The sequence below is a fragment of the Gopherus evgoodei genome, chromosome 18 (assembly GCF_007399415.2).
Source record: "Gopherus evgoodei ecotype Sinaloan lineage chromosome 18, rGopEvg1_v1.p, whole genome shotgun sequence".
Classification (NCBI taxonomy): Eukaryota; Metazoa; Chordata; order Testudines; family Testudinidae; genus Gopherus; species Gopherus evgoodei.
Window position 1 is genome coordinate 9,799,047 of NC_044339.1, and position 24,252 is coordinate 9,823,298.

General features: G+C 37.1%; 1 protein-coding gene across 6 annotated transcripts in view; it reads right to left on the bottom strand.

Annotated features, from left to right (window-relative positions):
* PRDM2 (PR/SET domain 2) overlaps positions 1-24,252 on the bottom strand; it is a 118,709-nt gene that overhangs the window by 58,511 nt on the left and 35,946 nt on the right. For 5 of the 6 annotated variants that reach the window (XM_030537191.1, XM_030537187.1, XM_030537186.1 and 2 more), the window contains 3 exons: positions 21,696-21,799; positions 14,798-14,950; positions 6,244-6,370 (listed from right to left, as the gene is read on the bottom strand). In XM_030537191.1, coding sequence (XP_030393051.1) covers positions 6,244-6,370; positions 14,798-14,950; positions 21,696-21,704 — 289 coding nt within the window. In that variant the 5' untranslated portion in view covers positions 21,705-21,799. The remainder of the gene's footprint in view (positions 1-6,243; positions 6,371-14,797; positions 14,951-21,695; positions 21,800-24,252) is intronic. The other variant, XM_030537190.1, reaches the window with a different exon arrangement.

Consider the following 24,252-nt stretch of genomic DNA (forward strand, 5'->3'; position numbering starts at 1 on the left):
CCTTTATATCGATATAAAGGGCCTCGTAGTGTGGACGGGTGCGGCGTTAAATCGGTTTAACGCTGCTAAAATCGGTTTAAATGCGTAGTGTAGACCAGGCCAAAGAAATAAAACAGTTATGTACTGTATTTAATTGCATATGGTCAATCAACTTTTTGTTTACCACAAGTTTATAATGCAACTGATTGCATCTCTCTTGCTTTTGATATGGTACCTTACCCCCTTGGCTACCCTGCAGTTCTTTTCTTTAAGAAACCACGATGCATTTCTTCCTCTACTATTTTCAGTGTATCACTTTTTCCTTCTCTCACCCTTTTCTTTGCATTGACTTCTCTGCCTCCTCCTTTATATTTCTCCTCTCCTTTCTTCTCCCATGTCTCCTTCCATAACACTGCCCCCCCCCTTTTTTGAAAATTTTCCCACATACCTTGACCTCCACCTCCCCCCATGCTCCTATATACAGGAACTGAATAATGCATCAGACACCAAACGTCCAGATGATTAAACCTACACATACAGGCCAAAAACTGGTATAAAATATGGGGAGCTGCCTCTGTTTAATGAGGTAAAGCCCTTATGTGAAACCAACCCTCACCTCGAGCATCTAGAAATGGGCAGATGCTGTCTCTGGACCTTAGTTAAGGGCTCCAACTTTTGTATTATTCATTAATTTTATAACACCTAAAATCTGCTGTGTAGAGGGGAAAAATAGGCTAAGAGAAGATAAAGAGTAATTAATGACTATCCTACTTACCTGATGTCGTTAGAAACTTTTACCTTTCTTAAAAAAATTAAATGCAAAGAAGAAGTCTATGTTAATGCCATTGTTTGGCTTGAGACAGTTTTCTTCAATCCTGGGTGAGGAAAGTCAAAAACACCTCATTTTAAAAATTGTCATGGTTGTATTATCACAACAGAAAAATTAAAAAAGGAAAGCTTTTTTCTAATGAAAGTTTTACAGAATTCAGCTAAAAATATGCTTTCTAGAGGATTTTTCTGCATGCTGAGGCCTCACTGAAACAATCTTCTCATGTAAATTGTCGCAATCCCACCTGCTATCACTTTCAAACCTACAGTTCTCACGGTTTTCCTATGTGATGTATGTCACAAAAGAAATGCAGCTTCATTATGCTGAGAAAAATTTTAGATGCCACCTAAGAAAGCTCAAAAAGAGATTTTTCAGTTGCTTATTTACTCTGAATTTCCCCCCAAACCTAGAATACACACTCCACATCAGTATCATCTTTTTACATGCAAAGTTTCAAGTATATATAAAGAAATAATTGATTTTGAAGTCTTTTTTAGGGAACTCTTACTAGTAACTTAGGCTGACATGAAATGTTAAGAAAAAATGGTAAATCACGTATTTCAATCTGAAGTGCTAGAAGTTAATCAAACATTAGCTGTTTGCATGTTTATATCTTCTCTCTCATTCTGGAAGTGGAGTTCTAAGAAGGATGCAGATACTGAAGCTGCGCTATATGATCAGAAGTGACTGGTGAAGAGACAGTGTGAGTATATAAAGTTGGAATTCTGTGAGGCATAACTTAGGCAAAAACAAAACCCAATGGTTGCAAAGGCAACAGGAAACACCAGGATAAAGTGGGGAATACCAGAGGTCCTCCAATGTTTGCTTTAAAAGGGATAATACCACCACCACTGACCACTTGGAAACAGAGATCAGACTGAGAGGCCAGAGAGAATCAGTGGAGAATATATAATTTCAATATTATCCTTTGCACCTCTCTCAGCCTCTCCCTGCCAGGCTTAATTGCTATCTGAACTTTGCAAAGCAAATAATTCCTACCTCACACTAACAGAAACCACTGTCAAAACAGACTTTGTCTGAGAGGAGACTGAGGGTTTATTTGGAAATTCACAATGGAGTTTCTATGATAATTTGGAAAAGATAATAATCTGTTAGCTAAATATTACAATCACACTTCTGAAATAATCAGTTGGCTAAATAAAAACCAAAGACAATTGTTTACTGCAAATTCTTCAAAATCCAATGACTAGTTAAAGATAATTCTTGCCTATTAAATGCATTACACTGGTTAATAGGCAATACTTCTTTAATTGAATACAAACATGCAAATACCTGTTATATAATTTTATTTAGCAAGCTGAATAAAAATATACTGTTAAACATAACAATAACTCTTCAGGAAATATAAAAGCATACAGTTTAAACAGCCATTAATGTGTGTTTACTTTAATATATATACTTTTTTTTACACGAGAAATTTTGATGGTTTAAAATGTAAAAAAATAAATTAATTAAAAATACTATAGTCTATTTTTTATATTTTAAACGATCAAAAATGCTCTTGTGTAAAAAGAGGTATATTTATTAAAGTAAACACACATTAATGGCTGTTTAAACTATATGCTTTTATATTTCCTGAAGAGTTATTGTTATATTTAAGACCTATGAAGGGGATAAAATCTGCAACACAGAATACAGACTGTCATGTGCAGTTAATTGTCCTGGTCAGGTTTCTAATGATAATTCAGATTTCACAACTCTCCTGAGGAACCAAACAACAGCTTTGATAAAGTAGGAATTAACCTATAACATTATTTGACATTTTGGCTCCCAGTTCTACCAACTACAGTCAAGTAATATACTATTGTTTAAACAACTGGGGGTAGAATTTTTTCAAAAGGGAAAGTTACCCTTCTTTTTCATCATTGCTGAATTCACAAATGACTGATTGCAACTTCCTAAAATTTTCCATAAAAGTTCAACCTCTGGGCTGAGGTCAGCTTGGATAATTTCAGACATGAGATACAATTTCCAGAAAGGGGGAGGGTGCTTGTGAGAGAGAGAGAGAGAGAGAAAAGACAAGAGGTAATACTGGAAACCATTTTGCACCCTTAACTATGGCTGTTGCTCCCAGTGAAAGCAAAAAATACTATATTACTTACATGTCAACTAGCTTGAATACCAAAGAATAGCACCACAGGATTACAAATACTAATGTAACAGATTGTGTACACCTTTTTCCTCCTCTAAAAGTATTCCAATAAAATTTGTTAACAAAACAAAAATAGAATAAGGAATAGAAATCATGGCTGAGCAAACAAAAGATGGAAAGTATGGAACAACTATCATAAAAATGACCATAGTGGGACAGACAATGCTTTATCTAGCCTAGTATCCTGTCTTCTGACAGCAGCAGTACCACTTGCTTCAGAGGGAATGACCACAGCAGGGCAATTTCGAGTGATCCATCCTCTGTTGTCCACTCCCAGCTTCTGACAGTCAGAGGGTTAGGAACACTTGGAGGTTGGGGTTGCATCCTTGATCATTTTGGCTAATGATGGACCTATCCCCCATGAGCTTATCTAATCCTTATTTTAACCTAATTATACTTTTGGCCTTTACATCATCCCATGGCAATGAGCTCCACAGGTCGACTGTGCACTGTGACTGTGAAAAGTACTTCCTTTAGTTTGTTTTAAAGCTGCTTATTAATTTCACTGGGTGACCACTGGTTCTTGAGCGGGGAGGGTAAACAACATACCCCTTTTCTTTTTCTCCATACCACTCACAATTTTATGGATCTTTATCATATCCCCCTTTAGTCCTCTCTTTTCTAAACTGAACAATCCGTCTTTTTAATATCTTCCCCTATGGAAGCTGTTCCATACCCCTACTCCTTTTCATTGCCCTTCTCTACACCTTTTCCAATTCTAATGTCTTATTTATTTATTTTAAGATGAGGCAACCAGAACAGCACACAGTATTCAAGGTGTGAGCATACTATGGATTTATACAGTGGCATTATGATATTTTCTATTTTTTGATCTTTTCCTTTCCTATTGGTTCCTAACATTGTTAGCTTTTTTGACTGTTACTGCATATTGAGCAGATATTTTCAGGGAGCTTTCAACCATGCATCTAGATGTGCATGTGCTATATCATCTAAAGCATGGATTATGAAGCCTTGATGGTTGGCAATTCTTTGTGATGAATTTGTTCTACCTTTGCCTAGTGACCAAAAAGTATAATTCCACACATAAAATTACCTTTTACAAACAGTTACATTTTTATTTTATTTTGGTTTTTTGATAGATTGTGGGCTTTTTTAATTTTTTAAGTGCCTAGAGCCTGGGATAAGAGGTTTTTAAATATACAAAAGAGAGATAATATCCTCTACATGATTATTTCTAATTAAAACTTTGTCCAGATATGAACAGTTGATCATACTAACAGTTTGGGAATACTAAGTAACAACAATTTCAGGAACTGTGAGGTTAGTTTAGTGAAGATTTGTCCACAATTTCATTAACACAAATACAATTTCAGTTTCTTGGAAATGTTTCACTCCTCGTTTTTGTGATTTAAAAAACAAAATGATGATAATCTCTGAGGTTGCCGTTATTGCCTATTGGCTAAACAACATGCACACCAAAACTTTAATTTACTAGGCTAATGCACATTTATTAAAAGGCATAAATCTGCCTTTAATGGACTTAATTCTTGTTAAGTATGTGCTAACGAGGTGTTTTACCACTGCCATAAAAATTAAAATCAGTGCTTGAATTTTAGAGTTCTGTTACCTACTGCAACCTAAACAGTCGTTTAATCTTCTCCCAATGCTAAAATAAATTTGAATAACGGACAAAATGTTATTTTCTAAAAGTCCTGCTCCCAATATGAGCTTTACAGTCAACTTCAGGACAAGCATAATTGGGCCATAAGTTTGTATTTTAAGAGAATATTACAGGTATGATTCCATTTCAAAATCTCACAAACTTTTTTATTGGTTCATTTAAAACACATTCAGGAATCTCACAAAATATATATGCCTGAGACAAATATGGCAGCATAACATATGCACACTACTGTATATATTTACTTTTTCTTCAGTCCTTAACATTGTCTAAACTGAGTATCACCCTCAAAAAATGTGATTTTGACCTAAAATAACTGAATCAAAACAACAGCTAAATACAGCCACACTTACCAACCTGGCTGTCCTAGAAGCACATTAAAGTCAACATTTTTAACATCTTTATTAAATTAAATATGGAAAAATTAAGACATGTTCAGTGTAACTATATAAATTAAATAATCCCTATGCTCTCCAAAATTATCCTCCTCCTGCCCTAAACTCTCTAAAAAAATTAGCCAAAAGCAATAATTCATATTTTCAGGCTGCACATTGTTATAAGCCACAAAATTGCTATTGTCCTAAAAATTAAAAAAAAACAAAAAAAAACTTATGAATCAGCATCTGCATTTTTCACTTCTCCTGCTGAACAGCTTTTTATAATTTGTAAAAGCAAATTATTGCTCTGTGGACACTTTGCATGATAAAATTATTTGCATGAAGAAAGTTAACAGCAACCCCACTCATGCAGAAAGAGCTTACATTTAGAAATAAAAAAATACTGACCCGGTCTTAAGTGTTGTGGTGCGAACACATTGTATGTTCTTATAATGATGTTAACACACCAAGGAAATGCAAATGTTAGGATAATATTTGGTAACATCGAATGTATCACCACTCGAACTTCAGTGGAGCTCACAAGCAGATAAAGAACTAAACATAAAACGGTGGGCTTTAAGTTAACTACTGCTCTTCTTAAAAGAGTACATTGCTCTTCTCATCTTCTGTCTGAATTCACCTAGTGAGGCCTGCAATATTGTTACCATAATCCATTCTAAAGTGTCAGCTGGAGAGTAAAATCTGCAAATAGTAAATGTTATTTAATATAGTACCACCCTGCAAATCATAAAAAATAAATAAGTGTAAAAAAAACCCCCAAAAACAGATTTTATATACTTTTAAAAATCCATTTTTTTCTCAAGTTTTAATTTTTTTTTTAAATTAGGACAAAGTTAAAACTTGAATATTTTAATCACCAATCCATGATTCCGCCCCTTCCTCCGTGCTTCCTAGTGCCTATGCTCAGAGTTAGAAAGCAATAAATGCAACGGAAAGTAGCCAAGAACTCCGACAGGACTTTGGAAAGGCGAGAGTGCTGGGCGGAAGGGGGGACGTGTCCCTTTAACTCCGAGCTGCTGAGCCGAGCAGGCAGTGGAGTCTGGAAAAGGTCACCCAGGCAGACTTGCTCCTACCACGACACTCCGGGCTGAGAAGTCCTGCGGTGGGGACTGAGCGGGCGGGCGGGCTCGGGGAAAAGTTTGCAAGTTTCACTGCAGCCCCTCGGCACCGGCCTGGGTTTAGCCCCGGAGCGGCGGGGGAGCGAGAGGCGGGCAGCGCTTACCTTTCTTGGCTTTCGGCGAGTGCTTCTTGCTGCGGTGGGCGGCTCGCTCTTCCTCAATAGCAGCTGCTATCTCCGGGTTGTCTTCCCCATTGTACCAGACTAACAGCTCCTCGCCCGGCTCGATTGGCTGCAGGGAGGCAGGGAGACAAAGGCCAGGCCAATCAGAGGGAGGGTTGTTAGCCCCGGCGGAGGAGCAGGCTGCGGGCCAGAGGGCGTGGAGCTCGCGCTGGGGCTGGCAAACAGCTGGGCGCTGCGCTGAGAACAGAGTTCCTAACCAAACAGGAAGGACTCTTTAACCCTCCCCGGCTGGGCTGCGGCACCGCAGAGCGCGGCTTGCACCACACCCCTCTGCTGGAAGGAGGACTGCATGTGTCACACCCCACTGCCCTGGCTCAGGGCACAGTTTCAAGTAGGAACCCACGTTTAACACTACTTGCTTGGCATACAACACTCTTCCTTCAAGCCCGACGTAGCAAATATTGATCGCCCACATGCTAGGAGCTCAGTTTATGCGGGAAATACTGCAGTTTTGATTGGAAGAAGATTTAGAAAGCTAGCTCTGTTATTAAAAGAAAGCGAGGCAGTAAGATTAGAGAAAGTAGGTCATAGAAGATGTTAAATTCAGATATAGTATGGAGAAAACCTGTAACTCATATTTTCTTCCTAGCAGGGGGAAATGACCGACACTTTGTTTAATGAGATACTTTCTAGATTATTTCTCCCCACTCTATTGTGTTTTTTTTTTTTAAATAAAACAAATTTTAAAAATGTATTTGAACATTCAGGTTAACCTAAGCAAAATTATACTGAGGCATAACTCTGCTTACATTTCTAAGTTTGATCTGCATGTATATATTACATATTTCTTTACAAAACGTAATTTCTGAACTCAAGATACAGTCTCTAACATATTTTTAATTAACTATATACTGTAATTTTAAATGTTTTCTTCATTTTAGTAGATTTAACTGGAACGATTTACATTACACAAACAAGACAGTCTTGTCTGTAATACAACAAAATAATAAGAAATGACTATAGTAGAAAACATATAGAATCAGCCATCTATTGAAGTTGAGAGTTTGGAACTTAATTTAAGGAATACATTGACAGGAAAAGTTCATGGCCGAGGAAGAGAAGAAAATGGAAGGTAATTACTACATGTTTCTGAGCCGCCTTGAATTAGGCCCAATAATAAGGGAATTGTGTGCCATTCCACATTTATTTCTAAGTCTTTACCCAACACAGAAACTCAAAAAAAGGAAAGGAACAAGAAACTGAACTAACCACAGGTTATTGCGATTACTACTCTGATACCCCAGTGCCATTACCATATTGCTCAATACTAGAATTGATGGTTTTCCTGGTAATTGTATGTGGTCTTAAATAGCATCATCAGGATCATAAATTTTTTAGTGAATCCCCTTAAAGATTTTCCCCACTTGAGCAGAGTAAAAGAGGGAAATACCTCTGTATCTATATTTTTCAAATAATCTCCCAAACATTTCTCCATTCAGAACAATTCTACTCAAGTGTGGGAATAAAATCCATTGGCCTTAGATACAAATGCCTTTCTTCCTTGTGACTGCAACTACCCTTTTCAGTGGCTGAAGAACAATATGGTGCCAGAAATCCTTTAAGTTTAAAGTAATTAGGTTAGAGCAAAGGGGATCTCAAGCTATTTTTAAGTTTCACCTCAGCCAAAGGGAGGGAAAAAAACCCTATTTCACCCTCACATGCTGGAAGAACTCAAGAGATTCAAGATTCCAGGCATCCACATTGTAACTATCTTTTACCATGATCAGATCTAGCTTTTGGGGCTTGTGCAATCCCTCATGGTTGGGGGTGGTGGTGGTGCGGGGACGGAGGGACACCTAGAAACAATCAATTTTACCTTTTATTTTTTTTAAAAGGGTACCTAGAAGTTTTCTTTGCAAAGAAAACTTCTAGTCAGCTCATAGCGTTAAAAAATGTCATTAATTTTTCTTAACAGCCGTTATTTATGCAGCACTCACTATTCCCCTCTACTGCCAACCGTGAGTTACTCATGGTCCCCCATCCTGCTGAACTGATTAATGTGTTGTGATGGTTCTGTGGAAGTTGTCTGTGAACAAAAGGCGTACACCAAACTGACTTCAATAGGAGTTGGATCAAGCCAAAATTCTTTACATCTTACTGTTTTTGAAAGTTAGTTTGGGAAAAAACGGTAATAAGTAAGTTTGTTTTGAGGACTTATAAATAGAATCTCTTCATTACAAGATGTGACATGCACAGCTTAGCATTCATTACTGGTAAAAGTCTATTGACGTAAGATTCTTCTGACAACAAACGGGAGTTCTGTTACAATTTATAAAAGGTTTCAAGTTTCTGGTACGAGGGGATTAATATAGTTCAATAATATTTACATTAAGTGTTAGCTAATATGGTATCCATTAGATAAGTACTTATTTTCTTTTCCTAAAAATTATGTAATACAGTGCTTTTTTAAAACTATATACTTTGTTGTTAAAAGTGTTTATTATTTGGCTATCTAAGCCATTGTCTCCTGATTTGCTAAATTCCGAGGTACATAAATTTTTCAATTAATCCTCACAATCAGGAAAGTGAAAAGGTTTGTTTGAGAATCTAAGTGTAAAACTGCACTGACTATTATACTTGACAGGTTCACATACATAAAATAAAGCCAAGCAATATATGCTAGATTTAAGTCAATTTAAGTCTCTACATAGACATTTACATAAGTTTAAACTCACTTACAATATGGTTAAACAAGTGTAACTTTTTATATAACACGGCCTAAGATTTTGGTTTCCATTTGCAGTTTTGGAGACCTGATGGAACAAGTGTTGGGTAAATTATTTATTTTATAGTGTGGTAGAGCTGTACAACCAAGAATGAAGGCAAGGTTCCTGCCTGCTCCAGTCAAAACCGCCAGTGGGTTGACAACAAAAAGCAATGCAATTCAGTGCTGTGTTAAGCATGCAAGTTGTCAGTTCCATGGTTGCTTGTTTTTCCCTTTTAAATTTGCTGAGTGTAGTGTTTGAGTTGCTAAATCAATGTCTAAAACGTCTTCTGACCCTGTCCTTCCATAATGAGATGGGGCCTGCCTTCATCAGTCCAAGCTCTTGCAATAGAACAGCTCCTATGTTAGCAATACTAATTAAAGCAACAGCTCTCTGAGGAAATCCACGATCACTTGATTTTGATGTAGATTAAGCATACAACTGTATCTAGAAACTGAAGGCTAGCATCAGAGAACCTTCCCGTGTAAGAGTGTTCAGTAAAAAAGAGAGAGTCCAATCTATTACCTATCTGAGCCACTCCCTTAAGTTCTGTCTACAGCAACCTTTTTACAAAGTTACAAAATAATAATGTATTGTAAGGTAATGCATAATTCAATAAGCAGCACATATGTACATTATAGTAGTGGTGCTGGTTCTTATGATGTACATGATTTTCCAACGTTTGAAGGTTGTGTTGAACATAAATACAGAAAGAACTTTGTTGTTTGTAAGTTTTTCGTAAGAGCGGTAAAGGATTGCAACACACAACATACCTAACCAATGCACAAAAGCAAGGAAATGAAAAGGTAAGCCACTGAACAATACATACCTCTATTCCTCTACACAGAGGCACACACCTTAATCATTACCACAATTACCGTAACGCTAAGGACCACACATTGAAACCTGAATTCTGACCCCCTCAACACAACCCTCACAACACATCTCTTTACCAGCTACCTTCTACCAAAGCTATTAGATTGGATGTTCAGTACAGTAGCATTGGGAGGAAACAGCTGGGTAAAAGTATGATGTAAAGTACAGCATCCCTATGGGACCGAGTTAAAGGTTGTGGTGCACTGTCTGTAGTATATTCCGCTTATCCTGTGGTATATTCCCCTTATCCTGTTGTGTTCCCGCTTCTTAGCTGAAGGCACTAAATTAGTGGTTTTCAATCTTGTTTCATTTGTGAACCCCTAAAACATTTCAAATTGAGGTGTGTACCACTTTGGATATCTTAGAAATAGCCTGTGGACCCCCAGAGACCCATGGACCACAGGTTGAAAACCACTGCACTAGATGAAAACACATCTGCTTTCTCCCTCAAAGTATTAATATCCATCCGTAGGTATTCAATTGTAGATTAACCTATCTATTGTACATTTACTGAACATTGTGACCTAAGTGTACTTATTTGTTTTGTGTTTTTTTTAACAGTTCTGGACTTGCACTCTGGAACTGTGAAGATGAGAGATAATAGAAGTAATTTTACAGCATTTGTCTATCTTATCTAAGTAGGTTGTAAATTCTTCAGGACAGGAACAGTCTCTTATGTGTTTATACAGTGCCTTGCACAGTGCTGCTATCGTAATAATGAAGCACTTTTCTTATGTGCATGCCATGACTGCAAATTTCTTCTTTTCTAGGGTAGATTTATTTCTTTTACTTCCAAGAGAAATCTCCTTAGTTTTATTCATTTTCATCAATTGTTGGGACAAGGGGCAGGTGAGTAAATTGCGTCCCTAGGCTAGTAATATCTATGTGACAGTTGTGAAAGGTTAATGTATACACACACAAACATACTGTGCAAAATTTCTAGGAGAGGAGAGCAGCGCCATTCCAAATGTTCATGAACCCATGTTAACTGCAAGACTACTCCATTTAACACTGAGAGTACTTCAGCCCTCTGAATAAATTCGTGGTACCTGCACTTTAGATAAGAGAACAAAGTCCCTGCCTCCAAGAGCTTGCAATTTAAATCAGACATTACAAAGAACAACAACTGAATATAGTGGGTACGGCATGGGAGGAAACATTAAAAAGAAATGGGAATTAATTTTAAAGAGCATTTTATCAAGGAACATGGAGCTGTATAATGTCTTCTTTTATGTATTTATTATTTTTTAATGCAACAGGTAAGTCATGCACCAGAGTAGGTGCGAACTGTACCTGAGAAAGAGATCAGGACACATTAAGAAGGAAGCAAGTTCAGGCACACTAAATGATGTGAAAAATAAGCTTTGCATTCAAGGAGACAGACAAGTAACATTATTTTTTGAATACATGTTTTAAATAATTTCATGCAGTGATATGGCTTTGAGGTTCCAAAAAGTTTGAAATGCTTTTCTATATGATACTATGTTCTCAAAGTCTTTCTGCAGCTACATTTGCTTGCTTTTCTTTGCAGCAAATTTACTTTGGGAATCTGGCTCTTATAATTTTGCAGACTAATTACCACTGATTTAATCATTTTGGGTAACTATAACATTCTACAAAATACTTTATCTTGTAATGTTTTAGATCAAACAAGCTTCATTACCAAACAAAACTTCAGATTAATTCAAATACTCTTTAAAATATTACAAGGAAAATTACTAACTTGTGTACATAGAAAGCAGCGCTAAGTGACTCTCCAAAGCCTAATCTATACTAGGAAACTGACCCAATGTTGATAGTTGTAACGGTACTAAAAACTGTTTAGCTTCTAGTATAAACTGAGATTAAGAAGATTGGCGAATGCCCCTTGTCCTACTTCTTAAGAGGCTATATTAACAGGAAGAGCAAAAGCTGATGAAACAAATGCTTTCAGATGTGACTGGGAACATCTGCATAGCTGGCAAGGTAGGTTTACTTATTTATTTGCCGGTAAGGGAGGCAGCAGTGTAAACCGAATGATATAATAATCTGTGTTATTCCCATTTATTGAAAGTCCTAAAAGCAAACCATACATCTATATTTAAAATTTGCATTAAGTACATCTTTGTTGAAATCCTGTTCAGTGGATGGAGAATGGCCATGTTGTCAGTGATCTTTTTTGCAAAATATTTTCTCCCCTCTATGAACAGATCTCATTGTGCAGTAAAGTTGCAAGAATGCAACAGAAACAATTTTTTCAAAATCTGGATAGATTCATAGATTCCAAGACCAGAAAAAACCTTTCAGATCATCTAATCTGACCTTCGTGTAACAGGCCACAGACCTTCCCAAAAATAATTCCTGGAGGATAACTTTTAGAGAAAAATCCAGCCTTGATTTAAAAATTATCAGTGATGGAGAATCCACCAGGACCCTTGGTAAATTGTTCCAATGGTTAATTATTCTCATCGTCATACGTTAAGATGCTGATTTCTTTTGAAAAATCTTTCTGTATTTGACAAGGTTGATTGAGAAGTTTGGAGCTAGGAAAATGCAAAAGCAACTACAATTTTTCTTGTGGATCTTCCAATCAGGCTTCCAAACTGATCAAAGCGCACATACCGTGTATATAGCCCAGATCCCAGACAGTTTTCCAAACTGATAGTTGGTATAATCTATGTTATTTGTGACACCTTGTTTGGGAAATGCTGTTTACTGACTATGTGGACAAGTTGAGATGACTATTAATGACAGAGTAAGACCCACTAGCATGGAATCAATGCTCATGAATGAGCAGAATATAGTCCATAGATAAAGGGCACTTCATATATTAAAGTGAGACATTAGATAAGCGATAAGAGTGATGACAAGATTAGGTGTACATGAAGCTATACTGCCTTTATTTGGAACAATGATATCAATGCTCATAGCTAGTAGGTTAATCCCTCCCTTAATCAGAGAAACAAAGTGTATCTCGTGAAACTGAGGTTACAGTATTTAACGTCTTTAAAATATATGTAAGCCATCACAGCTCTGCCTTTTTTTTTTTTAAAAAGTTGGAGATCTGAGAATTGTCAAAGGTTATGCATTATGAAATGAAAAAATGGAGAGGAGTAAAATACAGACCCTGCCTACATCTTTTATTAAATGATGAAAAGACCGATAGGAACTATGGATTTCTTGTTATTGTCTGAAAGGATCCATCTCAAGCAGGCACGTTGTGCTGGGTAATGATTTGTGTGCCTTGAGCATGCCTAGGAATTGAGAAATGCTTATCACCAGTAGTCACTTGCTGTAGCTCAGTATTCACAGTTGTGCTGTATCAAACCATTAACAAGCCCAAATACAAGACAGAGTGTTCATACATATCTCAATTTGTAACAGTGGCTTGCAATTTTATTTATATAGTTAAAAAAAAAAGACACCTTGGGTTGCTAGAACTGACATTTCAAGTACCTTTTCTCACTGTTCAAGAATTTGGTTGCTAAGATGGGAAGTGTGACATTTCATTCCATATTCTTTATGAAAATACACCTCTACCCCAATATAACGCGACCCGATATAACACGAATTTGGATATAACGCAGTAAAGCAGTGCTCTGGGGGGGCAGGGCTGTGCACTCCAGTGGATCGAAGCACGTTTGATATAATGCGGTTTCACCTATAATGTGGTAAGATTTTTTTTTTGGCTCCCAAGGACAGCATTCTATCGGAGTAGAGGTGTATGTTTATGATATGAATGACATAACTGAGATATACTTTACGCAAGATGGCTCATGTGAGACATCACTGGAAAGGTTATGATTTACTGAATGAAATTATCCAATTTGTATGCCAGTATCATTTCTGTATCTGAAGTAAGGAGTATTGACTACATATCTGTATTTCAACTATACTACTTTGGGTACAACAATGGAAAAGCTAGACAGGGTTGATGGCTCATCAGCGAGGACAGTGGACTGTGAAAAGGTTGGGCCTTCCTGTGGACTGCTCCGTACTGCCAATGACTCATGACTGACTAGTTAGTCAGGTGGTCTGGTCACCTGATACTAAACATTACCTGGGACTTCTTGTAACTTTCCACTGGAAGGGAAGGAGGGGTCAAGTTTGGGAAACAAAGGATTCCCGCCTTATGTAAATCCTATTTAAGGGTGCAGAGGAAGGCAAATGGGATTTCTCCTCTCCAAGGCCTGTCTGCCCAAGAAGAAAGTCTGCTAAAGCCACCTGAAGGGAAGGCAAGGGGAGAGTCAGGAGTCCAGTCTGGAAAGGCATGTAATTGGAACTCTGAACCACAGAAACTTTGCAACCTGCCTAAAATAACATTTAGGTGAGAACTTACATTTTGTAACCTTTTTCCTAAGTATATTGAGCTTAGCTTGCGTGCTGTTTTATTTGCTCAATACTCTGCTTTGTTCTGCTGTTATCTCTTGTACTCACTTAAAATTCACCCTTCTGTAGTTAGTAAGCTAATTTCTTGTTTCTACTATAACCCAACTTATGTAATTTCCAACTGGGGAGTGGGGGCAAGAAGTTGTGCATATTTCCCTCCACATTGAGGAAGGGGGCGAATTTCTTAAAACCTCTTGAGTTTGTACTCCTTAAAAGGAGTGGGCACCAGAGTGCTGGAGCAAGCCCTAAGGCTGAATCTTTCCAGAACCGATCTGTCTCTCTGTGCAGCTACATGTGGCCCTGCCTGTGTGCTTGGCTGGAAGAGGCTTGTGAGTCTACCCCAGCAAAGCAAGGTAAAGGAGACCGAGGCTAGTAGAACAGGCTGACTCAGCGGCACTCCAGCACATGAGGTTACCCCCTAAAGGGCCCAAATCCGTCACAGGAAGAACCAAAATAAAACAGGTTCTTGAAAGAAGAAATGGATACCAAAAAGTCATCACTGACACTTCACAAATGGACAGTGCTACCTTTAAGGTTTTGTAGTAAATGGTCCTGTTGATCTCCAAAGGGAATAGATTTTGCTCCTTTCCCGAAAGTGCCCAGTTCACATATCGTAGCCAGTTTCCTTTCCTTGGATCAGTTGCATCAACACACATCCATCCCAAGTTTGGGTAATATACCTGAGAAATAGAAAAGAATGAGTTACTCATGGTAAGTAAAGGGACAACTGAATTAGCCTTAAATATAGATGCTTAAATACACAGGAATACATGTTCAATAATTTATGACAGAAAGGCATTGCTTGATTATAGAGATTTGAGAATGGTACAAAGTAAATATTTGACTGAAATTTGCCAAACCAGATAACACCCCTGACCTCTGGGAGCTTGGAAAATAGAAATCTACAGGCACTTTCCCTCAATCTGTATAGAATTTGACTGATTTTTGAGGGGTGGCGGGGATGCTTATACTAAATGGCTCTTGAATATTAATGGCATATTTTAATCCTAAAACACAAAGGATGACATTCTGGCCCCACTAAAATTAATGGCAAAACTCTCATTGACTTCAGTGGGGCCAGGAATTCACTTTCAAGTTATTTGAAGCTATTGGCTTAGGAAAAGGTCAGAAAGCATTATAAACTTGTAAATCCTCTCAAATGCAGAGCATATTGTTTACCTCAAGTAACAGTGTTTGGTGCACTGCAGACAAAGAACTAGTCACTTGATCGAGTTGGCATATTTTGGGCTTGATTTTCAAAAGGGGCCTCTGATTTTGCAGTTGCGCTTGGAGATGTATTTTACAGCACTTAACACTCTCTCTGACTATACTTAAAGTGAGTTGCTAGGATATGTGCTATATAAGGTACCTGCAGTTCCGTGGATGCAAAACTATGGGAAGTCAAAGTGGGAAATATGACCCTTTAACTGTTCATGTGTATATTACATAACTGTGAACTCTGAAATAGCACCACCTGGGTCAATGCTGGCAGTCAGAACAGAACTAAATGAGCCTTAAAAATTCAAATGACTGTGTCCTCCTAGCCACATATTAATCTAGTACTTCGTAGGTGCATCCCTCATGCTTGGCACTGGATTTCTGATTCAAGTCTATGTATATCCTTACATGCTAATCTAGAAACTTGTTTTTATATTATCAATGTTTTAGTATTTTGTTAGATTTCCCTTTCTCCAGAAGTGGAGTGGCAAGAGAACCGGGGGGGGGGGGGGGGGAGAGAGAGAGAGAGAGAGTGTGTGTGTGTGTGTAAAAGTAAAAAGAACCTCTTGCTCTAGGAAGAGAAAAATGTTTTTCACTGTGAAATTAAGAGATCAAAATTAATTTGACCAAGTCGCAAAAGGGTTATGTAATCATTGTGTGCATTATAATTTTGGCAATGAATTGTACATTACAATGGGACCTAATGTGCTCATCTTTTCTTCCTATAATAGTTCTCAGATTCCCTGAGTGGAATACTTTCAGTGCTGAATGTATCTATGTTGTATTAATATTAGGGCTGTCAAACAAACATTAATCACAATGAATCATGCTATTAAACAATAGAATGCCATTTTAAAAAATATTTTGGATGTTTTCTGCATTTTCAAATATACTGATGTCAATTACAACACAGAATACAAAGTAGACAGTGCTCAATTTATATTTTTATTACAAATATTTGTACTGTAAAATACAACATAAATAGTATTTTTTTCAATTCCCCCATTACAGGAACTGTAATGCAATCTCTATCATGAAAGTTGAACTTACAAATATAAAACTATATATACACAAAAACTGAATTAAAAAACAACATAAAACTTTAGAGCCTAAAGTCCACTCAGTCCTACTTCTTGTTCAGCCAGTTGCTGAATCAAGCTTGGTTACAATTTGCAGGAGCTAATGTTGCCTGCTTCTTGTTTACAATGTCATCTGAAAGTGAGAACAGGTGTTCACATGGCACTGTTGTAGTTGGTGTCACAAAATATTTATGTGCCAGATGTGCTAAAGATTCATATGTCTCTTCATGCTTCAACCACCATCCCAGGGAACATGCATTCATACTAATGAAAGGTGCTGCTCGATAACAATTGATAGCAGAGCAGACCGATGCATGTTCATTTTCATCATGAGTCAGATGCCACAGGCAGAAGGTTGATTTTCTTTTTTGGTGGTTCAGGTTCAGAAGTTTCCATATCAGAGTGTTGCTCTTTTAAAACTTCTGAAAGCATGCTTCACACCTCATCCCTCTAAGATTTGGTACAGCACTTCAGAGTCTTAAACCTTGGGTTGAGTGCTGTAGCAATTTTTAGAAATCTCACATTGGTGCCTTCTTTGAGTTTTGTCAAATCTGCTGTGAAAGCGTTCTTAAAACAAACATGGCATTCATCAGAAAACGTTAATCTCCCTTAAATTCATTCTCCACCTTATTCCGATTTACTTTCACATGTAGACAAATCCTAATACTTGCAATTAAAATAAATTGAAAAAAATTGTACTGTTCATAATTTTTTAAATTAAAGGTACATTGTTTTATGAAATGTAAAGTTAATGAACAAAATGATTTATTTATCTATCAATTTGGCAAGTCTTCAAGGAATTTTTAAAATGATTTATTAAAGTCTATTAAATGTTAGATTATGCATTAACTTTTATTCTCACCATTTGATGGATTGAAAAAAGTAATCAATCAGAAAAGTTGGAAGTTAAAATAATTTACTTTTTATCTTGTTTCAGTGGATAAAGTACCATTTTACCGTGTGAAGGCGATCTTGTGAGGTTTTTATAAAATCTATCCAGCTACGGGTTTGAAATGTTTGATATTCCAAGATCTTGTATAAATTGTTTAAGTGGGCTGTAACTCCATTTAATTAACTTTAACATATCAAAAGACAGCTTGTAATAAATTCAGTTCACTGACAACATATAAATCATCCTTTGCTTTTAAGATATGCTATATGCCAACCACATTTATTATTTGAATCAAAGACAGATGTCTATACGGGTATCATGGATTGTCATACATTCTTTCCAAACTACAGCAATAACCATTTTTTGAAGTTAGAGACATCCTTTTTTTTTTTTTTTTTAATATAAAATTGTTTTTCCTACCTCGATACACATAGTGGATTGTACAGTACAAGTACTGGGCTACTCACATAGAAGTTTTGGGGGAAAGATTTACATACACATGCTACAACTAGAAAAAGAAGAAAGGAAAAGTACAGATAGATTCTGAAAGTTTTGTTTAAACTTAGTATTTGCTTCTACTCCTCTCAATTCTATCTAGGAATTGTAACCTGTCTTTTCTCCACCCCCAAGCTCTCTTAGGCCCTGGCTTTTTGTACTGTTTTTAGCAAAGCACAGTTCTCCCAATAGTAGCAACAGTGCAAGTGCTATTGCCTGCCTACAAGGCATAGGGTCAGATGACAATGGCAAAAATGCCTGCACCTGTGCTATACAAGGCCTATGCCACTGTGCTATTCAAAGAGCATTTTAAAATAACCCCTTTTCAGAGGCTAGGTTGTGCCGCCTCTGGAAATGGAGCATAACTTTGTTAAAATGTTTTCCTTCTGTTAAAGCCAGGGAATGTCTAGTCTTCATTTGAATAAAACAAATGACCTGGGCCCTATCTACAGCATAGACCTGCTAACTGAAACCTGCTTTTTTTAAATGGTGTTTTAGTGTAAATTGAATTGTAAGAACTACTTGTTTGTCCATATATTTAGCAAGAATGATGATGTGTTATCTAGTAGTTATGTATACTGCAGCAGCACCAAAAGGTCTCAACCGTGGCAGGGCACCATTAGGCTAAGCACTGCTCCAGTATATAAATAAGCGACAGAATATAGTGTGTAATTGTGAAAGACAAAAAAGGTCAGCAAAAGACAGACAATGGGAGGAGGTGGGGGAAGATGTGGATGGGGTAAAAACAATAATTGGATACTTTAGCACAGATTGGGTGAAAAATTGTAAGTAATGAGCCAATCCTCTTTCTAAAATTTTCAATATGGCATTTTTCTTCAGCTTCAGAAATACTTTGGCTAGGGGGATGCTACACAGTGAAAAGACATGTGGTTCACTATGAACCTTCAGTTAGTATCTTTGCAAAGCCTAAGTGATAAACCCAAAGCCAGATTTCACCCCAGGTTTTCCATTTTGCTGTATGGTGTTGCATCATTTGAATTATTTCTGATGTTTAGTTTAAAAACACTTGGAAGTATACATTTTTGTTCCTCCCCAATATTTTACACATCTTCATTTGAAAGTATACTTCCAAAGTTCATTAAAACAGGGATGATTTACTAAAGTTTATTAGTTCTGTGGTGCCCACACCATGTTGGTTTGTAACGAACTATAAGGTGTTGATGACTGAGGGTAAAATCCCAGCAGAATCTGCCAAAAATATCTGCACATTTGTTAGTCTTCTCGTTATATCACCGATAAAAAAAGAGTGACCATTGTCATTGTTCAGATTTCACCAGCTGATTTCTAGGATTGTGCTTGTAAATGCACCAAATCCTTACATCTGTGAAAATAAACTCTTCCACAGATCAGGATTATAAAATCAGTCTGTGTAGTTAAAATGGAAGAACAGCGCAATGTAACGTTGTTAGGGAGTGCAATCCCAGTATGGAAGACCTAGCAGATATAGAATGCAGGGCCAAACATAACTAGATTACTTATTATTTCAACCAGTCTTCACTGTACGGACGTTCTTTTAGGTCTTGTCCACAGTGGGCAAGGAAACAGCATTTGCAACTCTCTAGGATGCTGTGACTAAACAGAATTCCTGCTGGACAGAATCTAGATGGCTCGCCACAATGTGCCTCAAATTCTGGGCTCGTCAGCAAATAACCATTCTTCCATGGGTTTTCTAGCAATGCCACTTTTAGCTGCCTTCTCCTCCAAGGAAGGAAAACACCTACAATCTTTCTTCATCCAGGCTCTGAGCATACAGACACATAGCTATACCATACAGAGCTGACTCAGAAATGCCCACTTTGCCTGAAGTACTACTAATTATTAACTAGATGGAGATACTGACTTCAAGGGTCTCCCCCTTTCTCCAGATGGCTTCAGAAAAGCCTGAGTGTTCTTTTTGTTAGCTTTGCTATTTTGTTTTGTTTTTGGAAAAGGCAGCAATGGTCACCTCTCAAAGACCCACTGCTGAGCAGCACCCTCTTTCACAATTTACCTTGTTCCAGTTAAGATACTAGAATGGTTTATAGATGTGAGAGCTGGTAAATATGCATACGGGGGCCAACTGCTGCAGCCTACAAATCTTTTCAATCTACATTTTTCAATTGCTAAACCAGTACTAAAGCAAGCTGTAACTGTTTTAAAGTCTGGCCCTGGACGCTTTCATTACTTGCATTGCAAAGTAGATCACTTTATAACAAGTGGTTCAGAAAGGTCAAATAAATACAAGATGTAATTGTCAAAGAGAATTAGTAATTTACTTGGTGTAAGAGGTTTTTGCTGTATGAACTTTCACTATGCGATAGAGAGAAAAAACATGCAGCTGAGGTAAATAATTTACCTGACTGATTTCATCTTATTAACTGTACTTGTATTAGATCTAAGTCTGAGATACATGGGACTATAATATCCTCTTGTAATGCCTAGAGGCACTTGATGGCTTATCAGGCATTCTACTTGAATTATTTTGATTCTACTGGCTGTTAGTTTGCTTATATGGGAAATTACCATTCTAGGTCCATTTCTGTGCCAAGGTCCAACAACTAGCTTGATGTGTGTGTGCATACATGTGTACACACAGTGCTTCACAATTTGTTTTATTTTATTAGGCTGGTGGCCAACAGGGATTACTGATATCATTAAAATCTGTTTCTTGAAATCTGTAAAATGTGCACATAGTAACATTAATAGACTTGCTATCACTGTTATCCATCCTTCCCCCAACTCTTTCAGTTTGTTTGTAACGCTCACTCGTTGCGCAGTCTAAACAGTTTATAAACTCTTTAGGACAGTATAATGAACTGTCCCTTACTCATTCCCTCTACAGCAGTCTTAACTCTGTCTTCTTGCCAAAATGAAACTCAGGACTTGAATAGTTATGAACTACTTGAAAAATGAACAAACCAAAGTGTCCCCTAAAATAATTTTAACATGTAAGAATGTTACAGCAAACAAAATGGCTTTTAATGGAGCTACAGTGCCTATCTGGTAATTTCCCACCACTAAGTTTCCTACAGAAGGTATTCATGTTATAGATTTACCTCTTACACCTTGAGACTCTGAGGAAGATTAGATTTCCATATTTAATGCTTTGTACAGTCACCAAATTAGCCTTCTAATTTAAAAACACAAATGAACTGAAAAATCTCTTTTCAGAGCCTAGATTTACTTTTAGCATGGATTTCTATTGTTAATAGTAATGCTGAGAATTTAATAAACAATGGAGAGATTACAGCTACATATTGTTCTTAAAAATTGCTGTTCCTACTTTCAAGTTTGCCCACTAGTCTAAAATTTCAAGGTAGCTTTTCTCCAACACTGTATACTTTTAATGCCGCCCATGGACCCATCCACACCTGTCAATGATCTTAGTAGGAAATAATATCTATTAATAGATCTATTACAAGTTCCTACATTATCGCCTTCAGGAAGACAGAGGGATTTGAAGTTAAGATAGCTTGTAGTCAGATGTACTTCATGTTGTTTTGTGAAACATCTACTTAATATTTTATCAATGACAATGGCAGAGTTTTAACTGTGTAATTCAAAACAATTGCAGTCTGATCTATAGTTTCAACAAAGCATATTTTCTGAAAAGGAAATAGTTCTGATTTAAATAATCATACACAATGATCAATAGCTATAATGTCTGAAAAAAATTGAATGTCAAATAAAAAATAATCACTTAACTATACCTGGCTACTTCCTTTACCAGCTGTTTCTTACCTCCCACATGAATACATTGTTCTTAACTTGGGATCTTTTTTTCTTGTCACCAACAAATGGTCCGAATTTTTTGCCTTTTAAAATTGACTTTGTTGCCCAGACACCTGGAGAGTTAAATCAGTAACTGTAATTAGTCTACTTTATTTCTGACAAACAGCTTTCTTAAACATTTCCAAAAATTATCAAATACATGCCAATTAACTTCAGGGAGCATTTACAGTATCAGAACAGAAAAATAAAAATTTACTCAGTCAACTTACAAAGCCAACTCCGAGCCCAGAAAAGAAACTTACCCATGAAAGACTTGAGTAAATTTATAGACCTGACATGAATAAACTCCAGGTTTGCTGAACCAAAGGAATGGCAAGCAAATTCCAGACCAGTTTCCTTACTCACAAATGAGAGCAGTGTCTCTACTGATCAGAGTTCAAACCTGGAGACTACTAGCTGGAATGTCCTAACTGATCAACTGTTGGCATGGTGAAGAGGAAAAGAGGTGGTCTTCTGAAGGAAATGAAGCAAACGAGGCGATATTCTGACAAACACACCCAGCATGCTATTATCTCTATCTCATTAAAGCAATAGCAGAATGGCAGAATCTATTTCAGAAGGATGAAAAACGGTATTTATCTAAAAAATGTTGTTCTGAATCCTTCGTATCACATCACCAGGTAAAAGCATTGAATCCCCATAGTGCTGTATGCAAGATTTTATGGTAAGTTTCTATAAAGCTACACAAACTGCTTGTCAAACCACTTTCTGCACTGTTTCAGTTAAGCACACTATTCAGCTGATGGTATACAGGCAGCCCACACACCCAGGCAACAACCTCCATTGTCTCAGACCAGTTCAGAATAAAAACCAAATGCTATTTGTGTTGTAGATATGAAGTAAAATTCTGCATACAAATATACCTCTGAAAAACTAAAGCAACTACACTGACCTCAGTGGAGTGAACTTTGGAATTATACTACAGTAATTTATCCCAGGTTTTTAATGTACAACTGACAAAAGGGAAAGGAAGAGAACTCTCTACTTAGTACCATACACTGAACTCAGGCATTTCCCCATCTTATCTTGTATCCATTATCCCAGTCTTTATACAGTAAGGTAAAGGTGACCACTCCAGTCCGTCTGTTTCTCTGATCATATTCACAATACCTTACTACAGAGATTCTCAACCTTTTTCTTTCTAATCCCCCTTCTCCCCCCACCAACCCCAACATGCTATAAAACCTCCATGGCCCACCTGTGCCACAATAACTGGTTTTCTGCATATAAAAGCCAGTTCGAGCATTAGGGGATAGCAAGCAGGGCAATTATGTGGGGCCCTGTGCCACAGAGGCCCCCACGAAGCTACATTGCTCAGGCTTCGGCTTCAGCTTCAGCCCTGAGTGGCGGAGTTCAGGGACTGGGGCTTCAGTTTTCTGCCCTGGGCCCCAGTGAGTTTAATACTGGCCCTGCTTGGAAGCCCCCCTGAAACCTGCTCGAGGGGGCCCCGAGCCCCTGGCTGAGAACTGCTGCCTTTCTATATTATCTTGGTGTCTTTTTTTTAAGATAGTAAAGACCCATATGCCAGCTACTATGTAGGGTTGTTTAACTTGTTAAAGAACAACTTATAAAGTTATTTGAAGACACTTCTAGGAAAAACGCATTTTCACCTGTTTTACATATAATAGTGGAAGAAAGGCAAAATGCATACAGAAGTTTTTAGGCGGTATTTAATAATAAGAGAAAATTTAATTAAGATTTGTTCAAAATCTACATGTTTGGCCCTTAAATTATTATTCACACACTACACCTTAACAGAATTTTGATCGTTTCAAAACATCTTACTCTGAAAAGCTGTCAAATTATAAGAAAATTAATTATATATGGACACACAAAACTGATGTCTTCCAAGCAACCTTAATACTTAAAGCTACCCATCCTTCACTAGAATTAAAAGACAAGCTCCATGCTCAGACAATTAACCTTTAGTAGGTACATAACTGTTGGTCTACAAAGATAAAACATTTTGATTTCATTGACAATTTGATACTTGCTTTAAAAATATTTTTACCAAACTTTTCATTTCAGTATAACACTTATATACTGTTATAACCTTTATAACCAAAGAAAGTTTCTAAGTTCCCCCCCACATCTGACTTAACTCAAGGCATGACATTTCTAATTAGACATTGTTTATATTTTCAGCAATGTATTTCCTTGCCTCAGATTGGAAAAGCAAGACTCTTCAAAATTGATTCTAATATTTTTCCATTAGCAGGTTATCATAAGTCCTTGCATACTTTAAAGATCAACAAGTCACTTAATCAGTCCAAGGTATTATTTATAATTTGTACTGTTGTAGCACTGTGTAGCCTCTATTAGGATCAGGGTCCTACTGGAAGGCATTGTCCCTGATCCAAACAACTTACAGTCTAATTGGTACTCTCAAGCTGCTAGCTTTCTGTACAAATTCCCTACCCTATAGATAGAACAAGCTCCATCAAAGCTCATAATGGAAACTTCACCTCTTCGAAAGGCATTAGTGAAGCTGCATGGTGAAGTACTT